Source organism: Cricetulus griseus, chromosome 5 (genome assembly GCF_003668045.3).
Source record: "Cricetulus griseus strain 17A/GY chromosome 5, alternate assembly CriGri-PICRH-1.0, whole genome shotgun sequence".
Classification (NCBI taxonomy): Eukaryota; Metazoa; Chordata; class Mammalia; order Rodentia; family Cricetidae; genus Cricetulus; species Cricetulus griseus.
This window is the reverse complement of record NC_048598.1, coordinates 77728153-77743643: the sequence shown is the minus strand read 5'-3', so window position 1 is coordinate 77743643 and position 15491 is coordinate 77728153. Positions and strand designations below refer to the sequence as shown.

Here is a 15491-nt window from a genome sequence, read left to right as displayed (position 1 = left end):
TCCAGTTTTGTCAACACCATTGGTTGAAGATGCTTTCTTTAGCTTCTTTGTCAAAAATCAGGTACTCGTAGATATGTGGGTTAATATCAGGATTTTCAATTCAATTCCATTTGTCAACCTATCTATTTTTGTGCCAATACCAAGCTGTTTTCAGGACTATGACTCTATAATAGAGCATAAAATCTGGGATGGTGATGCCACTGGAAGTTCCTTTATTATACAGGGTTGTTTTGGCTATCCTGGGTTTTTTGTTTTTCCATTTGAAGTTGAGTACTGTTCTTTCAAGGTCTGTGAAGAATTGTGTTGGGATTTTGAGGGGGATTACATTGAATCTGTAGATTGTTTTTGTCAAGATTGCCATTTTTACTATATTGATCATACCTACCCAAGAGCATGGGAGATCTTTCCATTTTTCTGGTATCTTCTTTAATTTCTTTCTTTAAAGACTCAAAGTTCTCACTATACAGGTCTTCACGTTTTTGGTTAGCATTACCCCAAGATATTTTATGCGCCACCAACGCCCGCCGAGTACAGGTTTTCAAAGTATGACCTGATGATTGCTTGGATTTCCTCAGAGTCTGTTGTTATGTCCCGCTTTTCAATTCTGATTTTGTTAATTAGCATGCTCTCTCTCTGCCTTTTGGTTAGTTTGGATAAAGGTTTTTCTATCTTGTTGACTTTCTCGAAGAACCAACTCTTTGTTTCATTGAGTCTTTGTAATGTTTTCCTAGTTTCTACTTTATTGATTTCAGCCCTCAGTTTGATTATTTCCTGGTGTCTACTCCTCTGGGGCGAGTTTGCTTCCTTTTGTTCTAGAGCTTTCAGTTGCACTGTTAATTCTCTGTTGTGACTATTTTCCAGTCTCCTTATGTGGGGCACTTAGTGCTAAAAACTTTCCTCTTAGCACTGCTTTCAAAGTGTCCCATAAGTTTGGGAATGTTGTGTCTTCATTTTCATTAAATTCTAGGAAGTCTTTCATTTCTTTTTTATTTCTTCCTTGACCCAGGAATGGTGCAATTGCGCATTATTCAATTTCCATGAGTTTGTAGAGTTTCTGCAATTTGTGTTGTTGTTGAATTCTAACTTTCAAGCATGGTGGTCTGATAAGATACAGGGGGTTATTCCAATTTGTTTGTATCTGTGTAGGTTTGCTACATTGCCAAGTTATGTGGTCAATTTTAGAGAAGGCTCCATATGGCACCAAGAAAAGTTATATTCTTTTGTGTTTGGGTGGAATGTTCTGTAGATATCTGTTAATCCGAATTGCGTCATAACTTCTGTTCTTTTGTTTCTTTGTTAAGTTTCTGTCTGGTGGTCCTATCTAATGGTGAGATCGGGGTGTTGAAGTCTCCTACTATAAGTGTGTGAGGTTTTAGGTGTTATTTGAGCTTTAGTAATGCTTCTTTTACAAATGTGGGTGCTTTCGTATTTAGAGCATAGATGTTCAGGATTGAGACTCCATCTTGATGGACTTTTCCTGTGATGAGTATGAAATGCCCTTCTTTATCTCCTTTGATTGATTTTAGTTTGAAGTCTAATTTGTTAGATATTAGGATTGCTACACCAGCTTGTTTCTTGGGTCCGTTTGATTGGAAATTCTTTTTCCAACCCTTTATTCCGAGGGAACGTCTGTCTTTGACATTGAAATGTGTTTCTTGTCTGCAGCAGAAGGATGAATTCTGTCTTCGTATCCATTCTTTTAGCCTGTATCTTTTTATAGGCAAGTTAAGACCATTGACATTGAGGGATATTAATGACCATTGTTAATTCTTGTTTGTTTTGGATTTGGTGGTGGTGTTGTTATTATGTGTGGATTTCCCCCCTTTTTTTCTTTTGGTGTTTGGTAAAGTGGGATTATCTATTGCCTATGGTTTTTTGAGCATAGTTATCTTCATTGGGTTGAAGTTTTCCTTCCAGTAATTTATGTAGGGCTGGATTTGTAGATATGTATTGCTTAAATCTGGTTTTGCATGGAATATATCTTATTTTCTCCATCCATAGTGATTGAAAGCTTTGCGGGACACAGTAGTCTGGGCTGGCATCCATGTTCCCGTAGTATTTATAGAACATCTATCCAGGATCTTCTGGCTTTCAAAGTTTCCATTGAGAAGTTGGTTGTAAATCGGATAGGTCTGCCTTTATATGTTATTTGGCCTTTTTTTTTTTTTTCTTGCTGCTCTTAATATTTTTTCTTTATTCTGTAAGTTTGGTGTTTTGATTATTATGTGGCAAGGGGACTTCTTTTTGTGGTTCAATCTATTTGGTGTTCTGTTAGCTTCTTGTACATTCATAGGCATATCCTTCTTTAGTTGGGGAAATTTTCTTCTATGATTTTGTTGAATATGTTTTCTGTACCTTTGAGCTGAATTTTGTCGCCTTCTTCTATACCTATTATTCTTAGGTTTGATCTTTTCACCGTGTCCCATATTTCCTGGATATTTTGTGTTAGGGATTTCTTGGACTTGAAATTTTCTTGGGTCGATGACTATATATCTTCTAGTGAGTCTTCTATACCTGAAATTCTCTCTTCCATCTCTTGTATTCTATTGGTTATACTCACATCAGAGGTTCCTGATTGTTTACCCAGCTTTTCTATTTCCAGCATCCTCTCATTCTGTGTTTTCTTTATTGTTTTTAATTCTGCTTTCAAACCATGAACTGTTTGAATTGCTTCCTTCACTTGTTTGGTTGTTTTTTCTTGGCTTTCTTTAGCTTCTTTAAGGGATTTGTCTATCTCTTGAATTTTTTGGTTTGTCTTTTCCTCCATTTCATGTAACTTTTTGCTTGGTTTTTCTTCTATTTCTTTAAGGGATTTTCTTGTTTCCTCTTTAATGGTCTCTACCATCTTCATAAGATAATTTTTAAGGTCCATCTCTTCTTCATCCTCTGTGTTGGGCTTCTCATTTCTTGCTGGTATGGAGTCCCTAGATTCTTTTGGTGTCATATTGGTCTTTCTGTTGTTGAGTGTGTTCTTATTCTGTGGTCTTCCCATCCCTTCTTCCAATGGGCACAGGTGGGGTTTCTCCCTCTCTTCTAGTCTCCTCAAGCAAAGGGTGGAGGGCGAAACAAGAGTGAGGTGTGTCCGGACTCAGGGTGGGCCTTCTGGTCTGGGCAGGTCCACTCTAGTCCAGGGGCAGGCTCAGGATGAAGCAAGGAGGGGCTTTTGGGGGTTGTTGGGGCCAGAGCAGAGCCCAGGCTCACCTCAGGCGGCAGGCGGAAGGCAGAGCCTATTTTGGTTTTCTATTTTCAGGAGAAATAGACTGAGCATGGTGGCACATGGCTGTGATCCCAGTATTCAGGAGGTTGAGGCAGGATGATTAGGAGTCAGAAGCTGCTTGGGCTACATAGTGAGACCTGTGTCACAAAACCAGACAAGGAAGAGGAAATATGTACTAGGCTTACCACCCCCCCAACCTCCATGTAAGGGGTAAAATTTACTATCTCCTGTGGCTTTAATGCTTTAGCTGGAAACTCTTTTGAAGAATGTTTAGATGTGTGTGTAAAGTCCTACTAAGAAAAGCCAGTGAGGTGAGAAAAAAAATACTGATTTCAAGTAAATTAGGACACAAAGTATAAATACAGAAGTAGCCTAATGTGGGTTAATGTGGAAATGAGGGAGAAAAGGAGGGAGGGAGAAAAGACGAGGGGGAGAAAGAGAGAGATGGCAACACCGAGCAAAGATTTAGAAAGGTGTTCTGGGCCAGGTGAGAATCCAGTAGACCTTCATCTGTCTTTTTAAAAACAAGCCTGTGATTTGGGAACTGGAGTCCCAGTCCTGTAACTGTCCTTCAGCCAAAGTATGTATACTGCATACAGGGTTGATTCTCAGATAGCTAGTCTCTGCTGGTCCTTGGGAAAATAGTTACGGTTCTTTAGGGAGGCCTTGGCTGAGACTTTCCGCACTCAGGGTTTCTGTCTGTCCCCAGCATCATTCATTTGCTCAGTGCGGAGTCTAGTCAGAATGGAGGCACTGTGGTGAGACAGGTTGCTCAGGCAGGGACCAGCCGCTGTGTACATACTGTCAGGCAGGTGTCTAGCTAGTTGGGGCAGGGGCCCTCTGCACCGTGATGTATTCATCTCTTCTCACCCTACCTTGACAGTCCTCACTAGAGTCACACTGGTGCCAAGGAACAGCAAACGTCTCCTTGTCTTGCTTTGCCAATGTAGATGAGTATTCCACAAATAGAAACTGGTTGGGAATCTAGATTGATTTATGACTAAAACATATGAATTTGTTTTAGGTATAAGGTAGAAAATGATAATTATTTGTAAATCAGGGCCTATAAGACTTGCTTTTTTTTCTTTTTCCATTTTTTATTTTTTGATTTCATTTTACATTCCAACCAGAGTTCTCCCTCCCACCCTCCTCCCATCCACCCCTTGCCTCCTCCCACCCTGCCTCACCTCTTCCCACTCTCCCTCACCTCCCCTCTGGCTCACCCCCAGTCCACTCCACCTCACAGGTAAGAGCTCCCATGAAGAGTCACCATAGTCTGGCACAATAGGTTGGGGCAAGGGCAGGCCCCATTCCTATTCGTTAAGACTGAGCATGGTATCCCACCGTAGGGAATGGGCTCCAACGAGCTAGCTCATGTACCGGGATTATATTGTGGTCCTACTGAAGACTTATTTATTTTAGTGTGACAGCATTGATTTATATATTTTGCCACTTCTAGCCCCTGGAGACGCGACTTATTTCAGAGACGACATCTATTTGCAAACCAGAGCAGGTGGCCAAACAAATTGTCAAAGATGCCATAGTAAGTAAAAACCCTTGTGTTGGTTATTGTGCTGTTTGTATTTATGCTGTATTTCTGAAAAACACATTAGGACTTGATTCTAAGGAAAACATCCAGCTGTGGGTCAGGTTTGTCTGATAGTAGCCTCCACTCTCCTCCCTTGAGACCTTTTGTTGATTCCATAGTAACCCGAGGCATGGAGTCAGGCTAAGTAAGAACTTCAGCTCCTAGGAAGTGTGTGAGTCCAGTGGAAGGCATGTCACCGTCTTTTTATTTATAACTTTAATGTTACTTACTGTGTGTGTGTGAATGTCGCCTTCATGCAGGGAGTGTTCTCTCCTTCTACCACGCAGGTCCAGGGGACTGAACTCAGGTGTCAGGCTTGCTCACTGAGCCTTGTCCGGACCTTCTCTCCTTTCCCCACACTTTGAGATCATCTAAGCCTGTGGCCAGGCTCAGGGTGGGTGTTTCATTCTCCTTCCTGGTCCCTGGTACTGCTTCCCTCATGATAAGGAGCTGCTGCAGGCTGCTCGACCCACCATACCCCTCCATGTGTGGGGAATTGGCTTTAGAAACCGTGTAAAGTGTTGTAGAATACCATGTGTACCACAGGTCTTTTGACAGCATTCCCATTAGTTCACGGGTGGAAAAAGGTTCCTTCTGGCGGATGTGCATGAACCCCGGTGACCTACATGACTTTGGAAAATCTGGTGTCCATTGCTATGAGAGGCATCCAGATAACATCGTGCAGTTTCTAAGCATCGAAAGCACTGTTAGGCCAAACTGAGCAGAACAACTCAGTGGGTAAAGGTGCCTGCTACCTATCCTAATAACCCGAGTTCTTCAAAATCCATTGGCAGAAGGAGAGAACTGACTCCTTCAAGTTGTCCTCTGGCCTCTACCTACATGCTGTGGTGCACACATATACATAAGTAAATAAATAAATAAACATTAAAAAAGAAAGAGAGAGTGGCCCTAGAGAGATGGCTCAGTAAGTTGTGCAAGCATAAGGACCTGAGCTCAGGTCTCCAGCACTGACATAAAAAGCCAGTGTGGTTACACCTGTCTGTAACCTAAGACCTATGTGGGCAGAGACAGGCAGATCCCCAGAGTTTGTGAGCCAGCCAACCTAGCCTATAGGTTAGCTTAGCCAGGGTCATTTAGAGATCCTTTCTTAAAAGATATAGTGTAGAGTGATTGAAGTAGACACCCAACATTAACCTCTAGTTCCCCTCCCCCCACACACACACTCTCACAGTTCGGTGGAATAGTTGCCTCGGTTACCTTAAGAGGCACAGAGCAGTGGAATAGGAGACATGATAGGATAAACTAGTTTGCTTTTCTCTCAAGTCAAAACAAACACACTCAAGGTGTTTTTTTTTTTTTTTTTTTCCCAAGATTTAAAAAAAAAACAAAAAATGTGTCTCTGTGGGTTCCTGCAAATATGCATGCACACCGTGTGTGCGGTGCAGTGCTCAAAAAGGCCAGAAGAGGGTGTAGACTCCCCTGGAACTGGAGTTATACGAGTATGTGTTGCCTCATGTTGATGCTAGGATCCTCTATAAGAGCAGCAAATGCTCTTCACCAACTAGGCTTTTAATGACTCCAAATAGTGCGTCCAGTCTTGGCAAGATTGATCTCCTGAGGCAGTTTGCAAACTTTTTTCTTCCCTTGGCCCCATCATACTTTTATAAATTATTGACACCCTCCCCCAAAAAACCATATGTTTATCTGGGCTTTATTTCTCTTGTTTATTTGTTTGTTGTTTTGAGATAGGTCTCACTGTATAGCTCTGGCTGTCCTAGAACTCACTATGTAGGCCAGGCTGGCCTTGAATCACAGATACACCTGCCTTTGCCTCCTGAGTGCTGGGATTAAAGGCATGCACCATCACACCTAACAGGTCTATATTTCTCAATACTTGGCTATAATAGATACTGAAAGTGTAGTCTCTAAACTATTTAGTTGTGGGGCTGTAGAGAGTAATCAGTAGTGAGTTCTTACCTTGCACGTACTTAGTCCTGGGTTTCCTCACCAGCATCACCAGAGGATGATGGAAGCGATATTAGTTATGAGATGAAATCATTTAAAATCAAATTAATAGGGACTGGAGAGTTGGCTCAGGGCCTAAGAACACTTGTTGTTCTTGCAAAAGACCTGGTTTGATTCCCACCACCCACATGGAAGCTCACCACTTCCTAGGGCACCAGGCACACATGTGGTACACAGGCATACATGCAAGCAGCACACACACACACACACACACACACACACACACACACACCAAAATCGAAAAGAAAGGAAAAAGAAAATAATAAAACTGCAATAAACATTAAATTCTTTTAAACAGATTTATTTGTTCGTTTAGTGTATGTTTGTGCCTGAATGCATGAATGCATAATGCCTGCCTGGCCAGGAGACAGCATCATATCCCTTGGAACTGGCATTCCAGGCAGCTGGGCACCTCCTCTTGTGTTTTCTTTTTTAGTGTGTGTGTGTGTGTGTGTGTGTGAGAGAGAGAGAGAGAGAGAGAGAGAGAGAGAGAGAGACAGAGAGACAGAGAGACAGAGAGAGAGACAGAGACAGAGAGACAGAGGGAGGGAGGGAGAGAGGGAAGGAGGGAGGGAGGGAGAGAGAGAGAGAGGGAGAGAGAGAGAGAATGTGTGTGTGTGTGCTCGTGAGTATAGAGGTTAGAGAACAACTTTGGGGGGTTAGTTGTTTCCTTACACTGGGGGTTCTGGGGTGATACTTAGATCATCAAACTCACATGACAAGAAATTTTGTCTGAGGAGTCGTCCCTGGCTGGCTTCAAACTCAATCTGCCGCTGAGAATAACCTTGAACTGCTGACCCTTCTCCCACTCCTCACGTGCTGATATTTCAGGCATGCACTGCCATGCCTGGCTCAAAAATAACTATTTAAAACAGAAATTCAGTGAGAAGTGTGGTATTGTATTTTCATGAGCCTGTACAAGGTCTGCATTAATAGATGCCAGCTGGACTCCTGTGTCTGCTTCTGTGGCCAATCTGTTAAATACATTCTTCTTGAAACATTTGAAGAAAAGCTGACTTTAAACAGATATGTAGTTGGGAGAGGACAAAGTCTTCACTAAGCTTTTAGGATAATTATGGGCATAATTTTCTTTTTTATATTATCCCCCAACTTGACAAATAGAGGTTTTTTTAAAGGTTGGTTCCAGTGTGAAATTAGAAGCTGTACCAATGAGCTTTTCATTCTCTGTGTCATTAAAATCCCTCTCCCATTTGTACTTTGAACGGGTCTTTCACTCATTCACCATTTGAAATCATTAAGTCATTTGGAAGATATGGAATCAAAAGTCGCATTCATCAGAGATCATGGAAATATTAGGACCCCAGAAGTCTCAACATTGATGGGTGAAGTTTTCCCAAATCTTAATTTTTCCCTAAAAGTTCAGATTTTATCACTGCCCTCATGTATCCTATGGTTTTCCTGCAAGCCACAGATTTACATCATTCATCTGCCCCATTCGTGTCTCAAACCCAAGTCCGAATGCAGCCTGCTGGTCAGTGGTTGTCAGGGAGCTCATCTCTGAACATTGCAAGAGGGCCTTCCTTCAAGGTGTCAGCCATCCTTTAGTTTAAGCAAATCCCAGTTTAAGCATTTGTCACATGAGGAACAGGAGCCCTCCTTCTCTTGTCCTCTAGGAATGTCCTCTAGGAGATAGTCCAAGACCAGCCTAAAATGTCCAGTGATACTGACCCCTGTGTATGCTATGTGTGTCCTGTACATACCTATGGAAAAGCTTAGTTGGTGATGTAGCAGAGTTGGCAGAGTGATAGCCTATCATGCATGAAGGCTTGGTTCCTTCCCTAATGCCACATAAACTGACGATGATAATACACAACTGTGATCCCAGCACTTGGGAGGTAGAGGCAAGAGGATGAGAAATTCAAGAGCATCCTCAGTTACATAATGAGATCAAGGGCAGCCTGAAACCTAATGGATTAAGGCCCTGGTTATACCGATGACCAAAGAAGTGACACGTGTCCCAGGTGGGACAGAGCTGGACAGCCCAAGATACCAGTATGCTGTGCAGACAACATGCAACTTAACACTTGTGAATCACTTATTTCTTGGATTTCCACTTAGGTTTTTCAGACCTTGGCTAAGTATTGGTACCTGAAGCTAGGGGTATGGGCATTGTATGGAGGAGAGATGTCTTCAAAGGTCACTATTTAATAAATTGCTGAACTTTCCTACTTTATCAAGTATTTTTAAGTAAGAGTGTCTTTCAGGTTCCTAAAGACTTTTTTATATTGTGTTTTCTTTGTTGCTGTAGTGGCAGTACAGTGACTGAATTAGAGCCACTAGCCCTCAGTCCCCCCCCAACAAACAAACAAACAAACAAAAAAACTCACTGGTTTGTGCTGTGGCAGTTTGTTCTTCAGTACAGAGGTCAGCGGTGAGACAAGCAAAATGTCTCAGTGTTATTTGATAGTTGCATTGTCCCTAGAGACCCTGGAAGGGTCTGGAACCCATGGGGATCTGTGGACTCAGATTTTCAGAACTGACATGCATTAAGTCTGTGTGTCCATTTTTTCGTTCTGGTATATTCTGAGTTGCCATCCTACCCCACATAAAGGGAAGGGTCATACTTCATTGCTTCTCCTGTATTGAACTGATTCCTTTAAACTTACTTTATACCCCCATGTTTTTTTTCTTGCTTCTTTTTTAGCAAGGAAATTTTAATAGTTCCATTGGCTCAGATGGGTACATGCTGTCCTCCCTGACCTGTGGGATGGCCCCAGTGACTTCCATCACTGAAGGACTCCAGCAGGTAAGCCCTTTCTTAGCCAGCAACCAGATAGACATACAGACAGGTAGACTGGCAGAATAGATGGATTGACAAGACAACAATTACCTCATCCAACTTCTGTGAGAAAAAATATCAAGAGAAGTGTGCAATGATTTTAAATGTAAAGAGGTGAGGTACCAGGCCCTGCAGGTGGAAGGACTATGTCTGTTGTTGGGTGTTCACCTAGGTTTTCAATAAAGAGCCCTTGCTCTGATGTGTTTGAAAAGGAGTGCTTGGTCTTGAATTGTGCAGGGGCAGTACTGTCCATAAACAATGAGATACTAGATTAGAATTCCTTTCTAGTGATTTAGCCACTGGTAGCCAAGCTGAAGGAGTCTGAAGGAGAGGATTAGACACACTTTGCCCTTATAGAATTCACAGTTCCACCCAGGACACATGAAAGTTCAACTCTTAGAATTTAATTTTAATTTTTAAATTGTAAATGTGCATGAATGGTTCGCCTGCATGTATGTCTGTGCACCACATGAAGACCAGAAGAGCATTGGATTCCCTGGAACAAGTTAAAGAAAGTTGTAAGCTGCCATCTAGGTGCTGGGAATCAAATGCAGGCCCCCTGGGAGAACAGGATGTGCTCTTCACCACTGAGCCATCTCTCCAGACCTGGAAGTTCACTTCCTAATGATGAGGTTCTGTCTTCCCCAGGTGGCTAGGTGTAAGAGGGTTTAAGGAGTTTGCATTGTAGCAGCGAGACTGCTGGGTGAGGTAACAGTGATGGCAGACATGTGATTAGAGCTATAATGGGAGGAATGTTTGGGGACACCAAGCCAAGGATCACTGCTGACAAAGCACAGGGTCTGTAGGTGTTCCTGTAAGATGCGGTCACATAACTCCTTGTTTTTTTTTCTTGTGGCACTTCTTTCCCTTGTCACATTATGAAGTGCACCTACTGTCATAGGATTGTCCAACAATAAACATTGTGAGGTATCTTTGAGGACAGGGCCTATGTGGCTCTTGTTCCTCATTGTGCCCCAGCAGCTGGCGCCTACACAAACAGAAGTGCAGGACACCAAAGCTGGTCAAGAACACAAGGTCTGCACCTGTCCGCAGGCAGTCTCGTTCTTCTCACGCATGCCACTTCACACAAATGATACCAAGTCTGGAAGCCAACTCCATAGCTAGGGTCACATTCCAACTTTTTTTTTTAAGATTTATTTATTTATTATGTCTACAGTGTTCTGCCTGCATATTGCCTACAGGCCAGAAGGAGGGCATCACATCTCATTACAGATGGTTGTGAGCCACCATGTGCTTGCTGGGAATTGAACTCAGGACCTTTGGAAGAGCAAGCAGCACTCTTAACCACTGAGACATCTCTCCAGTCCCACAATCCAACTTTTTTAAAGATCAATTTCTTTTACATATTTTTCCTGGGAAGTAACTAGACATTTCCAGTTCAACAGGTCCAAAATAACCCTTTAGAGCCCTGGGCTATATAGCTGGCATGTCTCCTGCCACAGGTCTCTCCAGTGTCCTTATTCTGTGGTGGGTGCTTGACCAGAGACTGGGATATGATCCCTGACTCCTCTGCTTCTGGGTCCCTCTCATCACCTCAGCTGTCCCACATTCTGCAGCTCTGCTGATGATCCCAGACTTGATACCAAGATCACTGGCCCTGACCTGAGTCACCTATGTTGTGAGCCAAAACTTGTAGACAGAGGCCTGTGAGCATGAAAAGGGATGTCATGGTCCATCTGATAGAAGTGTATGGACTGTCTCTAGTCCTGGCTGGCCAGCAACATGCTATGTAGTCTAAGCAAGCATCAGGCTCACACTGGCCACTCCCCACCCCTTCTACCCACCCTAGTACTGGGATTATGGCTGTAAGCCACCATAGTCCATGAGTGTGTATATTCAAATAAAGTTGTTTCAAAATCAGACATTGCAAAACAAAAAAAAAAAATCCAAATTTGAGACCTTTCTTGGGACAGTAGAAGGTCTGTAGCAGCAGGCTGCTTTAAAGGATGGCATTCATTCCCATAGACTAGAGCACCGCCCCTGTCCCAGTCCTATGACCTCTAGCTCCCTGCCTAGGCAGCTGGAGTACATAGGAGTGTTATCAGTTTCAATGCTGTGTCTTTGAAATGCAGCTGTATCGTCAGTGGCTTCCCAGAGCCCCTGGATGAAGCTTCCAATCCACTGCCCTGCACAAGCATGCCTAATTTCTCTCCCTTCCCTAACTGTCCTGTTCTCTCTGTCCTCCCTGTCCTCATTCTCAAGTTTCCTTTCACTAGAGAACTACAGGCTTGTGTTCGAAGCCTGGACCTGCCCTTGTTTTAGCTTTTATCATTTGTGTTGTAAATGCTTTTCTTAAGGTCTTTCCCTGACTCACCTTTAGTTTTGTGGCTTTATTTTAAATAACACTCCTTACTTTTTAGTTTTATAGAAACTCTCAATGGAAAGTATGATGTCAAATTCCCTATATGCCTGACCACCAGCCCCTGTGTCACTGACTCCTCATGTTAGTGTGGTACCCCTGTGTCAAGTGAGTCATTATTGACACATTATTCTCACCTAAGGCCCACAGTGTAAACTATGAGGCGCATATCCACCACTTCAGGACCATGTAGGATCAGGTCACTGTCCTGAAATTCCCTTAAGAGCCGCCTGTTTTGCCCCTTCCTAAGTCCCTGGCTAGTAGTCATGGTATCACTCAGGCTCCCTTTACCAGCTTCCCTTTAGTTTCCCTGGTGTTTTCAGAAGTCAGCCTTGCACTCACTCCCTCAGAATCAAACATTGCAAAGGCTTTTGGAGAAAATTGACCCTCCTCGGCTTCTCTTTGCGCCTGTCTCTGAGGCAGTCACTCCTCTTTTAGCAAAGCCTCCACTCCTGAGGATGTGCACCTGTGCCCAGGTGCCACTGCTTTTCTTATTTGGTGCATCCTGTTGTTGCCGTTAGCTTGGAGGAGAGCGGCTGGCTCTCCTGCATATGTCCTCCCCATGCTCGTTTTGTTAGATTAGCTGTGTTATCATTATGGTTAGATTTGTGTTTGAGAAAAAAAAAATTTTGTCTTCACAGCTGAATGACATAGTATTTTTTTTTTTTGTCCTTTTCCATTACTTTTCCTCCCTAAGATGCCTCTTCTTGCCAGTGCTGTGATCACACATGGATGCCACCAGGCCTATTTTATGTAGTGCTGGGGATGGGTGCCAGAACTTCGTGCGTGCTAGGAACACACTTAACCAGCTGAGCCACATCTTCAGGCTGCTAATTCATTGTAAATTCATTGCTGGCCTTGCCAGTCTCTCTGGAGATATTTACAAACTCACCAGATCACATGACACCTCTCTCCTTTGGTGACCCATGCTTCTTTATCTCATTCTTCTGGGAAAAGGATACCTGGCAGACATGGGTTTTAATCCTTTCATATCTGAAAATGTGCAAGTTCCTATGATGCCATTTGGAGTTGCTTTGGTGAGAGTCTGTCACTGAGCAGGATAAGTGGCCACAGATAATTGCTGCCTTGCTCCTGAGACAGTGATTGCTTTCTACTTGACTATATTTCCATTACAAGCCGGGTTCATGCCTACCTGTAGTCACAGCTACTTAGAAGGCTGAAGCTGGGGGGGATCACTAGAGACCAGGAGCTGGGATCAGCCTAAGCAACATAGTGAGAATTTGTCTCAAAAAATAAACAGAACAGTTCAAATAGTTAAGGAATATTTATTTCTCACTTTTGCCTCTTCAGCGCCTAACAAAAGGGCTTAGTACTTAGAACAAATCCTAGCCAAAGAGCTTTGCTTGTAGGGTGTTTATCTGAAATGCTGGGCAGCACCATGCCTAGGCCTTATAGCCCTATCCTCTAAGAATACCTATTTTGTTCTTTTTATGGTTGGGATTTGCCAGACAAATATTGTGTTTGTTTAGTAGGCTCAGTGCTATCCAGTGTACAAAGTATTCGGTCCTTGGAAATAATTGGCATTTACAAAGTTTTCATTATAATTGTTCATAGAGTAGATTAGATGTGTCCTAGAAACTGTTAGTAGAAATGTGACTACTTTAAAATGGGCTATTGTGCTGTCCTGTTGGGTGAACTGAAAGGTTTCCTTTATCTTGCAGGTGGTCACCATGGGCCTTTTCCGAATCATTGCTTTGTTTTACCTTGGAAGTTTTGATAATATAGTTCGCCGCTGCATGGTAAAGAAAGCAAAACCCGAAACTGTAGACAAAACTGCCTAATTCTTGCCCCTTGGACAAAAGACTATATCCAGTGATTTGAACAGCTTGCTGCTAATGGAACTCGATTTTCGGCCTTGGACTTTGTGTCTTGTTTTTTGAACGTGTGAGATTGGACCCAATACTCTTCAGAAATCTGGCTGCAAGTGAAGGGACAGAGTTCATTCGTCTCTACAATATTACTGTTAACACTATGCAAATATGGACCAGGACACCATTTGGTTTTTCTGGGTTTTGAGGCAAAGTGGTGATCGTCTAAGAACAAGTAACAGGAGAACAGGGTAAAGAATAGACTTCCAGAATGGTAAATTCAATTTTTTTCGTTTATCCCCCTCTTGCCCACTGCGATCAAGAAATGTATTTTGTGACACATTAAGAACTTTTGGGGGTTTCTTTTGATTTTTGGTTTTAATTTCTCATGAAAGATGGTATCTGGGTTTTTATTGTTTTTGTTTTTTTTTTTACTTTTTTCATTATATGTTATTTAAGGTGTGTCTTCCACATAGCTGGAGAGTCTGGCTGTCAGCTTCTCTGCTGTGCTTGGGACCCACTTCTGCTAGTGAAGCTGACTTCTCTCTCTTTGATCCCGGAAGATACCAGGGGGATGAGTGAGCAGTGCAGAGGAGGTGAGGGGCTGAGTCCTTTGCACAGGCAAATGGGGCTTTCTTGTCTTCTTAAGACCAATGTTTAGAACATTTTCATTTTTATTCATGGGGAAAGGCAGCCTCTTTACATGTTTTCTGAATAGAAATAAAATCTCACAGAAGCTTAAAAGTTTACAGTTTCTTCAATAGCCATGATGACCTGAAGTTCACAGTTCTTTTCCAGCTCAGTCTCTGTGTTCTTCCCATCTCTCTTCCTGCTTATTCTTCTGTAATATTTTTTGTAAAAAACAAAAACAAAAAGGATAAGAAAAAGATGGAGACAAGTGCAGATTTTTTGACCTTTTAAATTCATGAATTCATTAAAACAAAAAATTAAAAGCATGGCATTCTTCTATTTTTGGTTGTGAGCCTAGCCTTTCATGGCTAAGCCATCTCTCCAGTCCAAATTCTTATCCTCACAGCATACATGTAGCTTTCGGGAAGGCGCTGGTTGCATATTTTTCATTCTGGTTACTTGTAAAAGATGATGGATTTTGAAGACCCTCTTCCTGAAAGTAAGATGTCCAGCTGCTCTGTCTCACACTGACTCTGAGCAGTATCTTCAGTGTGTTAAGGAGACCTCCGGCCCTCTAACTGCAGCCTGTGCTCATGGCTTTGGGTGGGGGGTCTGCCATTCATTGAGTGATTCTGTGTCAAGTGCCTATGATGAGTCTAGCCTGTATCCCCACTCATTGTGTTCACTGTGCAGCTCAAGGACAGTTATCTCTGTCTGGATGTTTTGCCCTGTTCTCCTTGTATTTACAAAGTAGTGCATCCCAGTCCATTCCACTGGGAAAATACCTCTGCTTTCAAAGAAAAAAAAATTTATAACTGTTAAAAAAAATACATAAAAGAAAAAACAACAAAGAAAGCTATTGAAAACCTAGACCTTATTGCCATAACAAACACTTGGTTTTTGCTTTTCTCTCTTTCCTTTCTTCCTTTTTTTTTTTTTTTTTTTTTTTTGGCCTGGTCCCCTGCCCAGCCACCAGAATGCTAACACTATAGCCTTGCACCATCATAGCCAGTGACCTATGCTTTTTTTTTCTCTTTGAATTTTTCAAGCTCTTGAGTTTA

The 15491-nt window shown here is 42.5% G+C and overlaps 1 protein-coding gene across 1 annotated transcript in view; it reads left to right on the top strand.

The window, feature by feature from the left end:
- Positions 1-15258, top strand: part of Kdsr (3-ketodihydrosphingosine reductase) — a 42227-nt gene extending 26969 nt beyond the window's left edge. Inside the window, exons 8-10 of the mRNA XM_027417864.2 lie at positions 4677-4760; positions 9457-9558; positions 13654-15258. Coding sequence (XP_027273665.1) covers positions 4677-4760; positions 9457-9558; positions 13654-13773 — 306 coding nt within the window. The 3' untranslated portion in view covers positions 13774-15258. The remainder of the gene's footprint in view (positions 1-4676; positions 4761-9456; positions 9559-13653) is intronic.
- Positions 15259-15491: the final 233 nt, after the last annotated feature.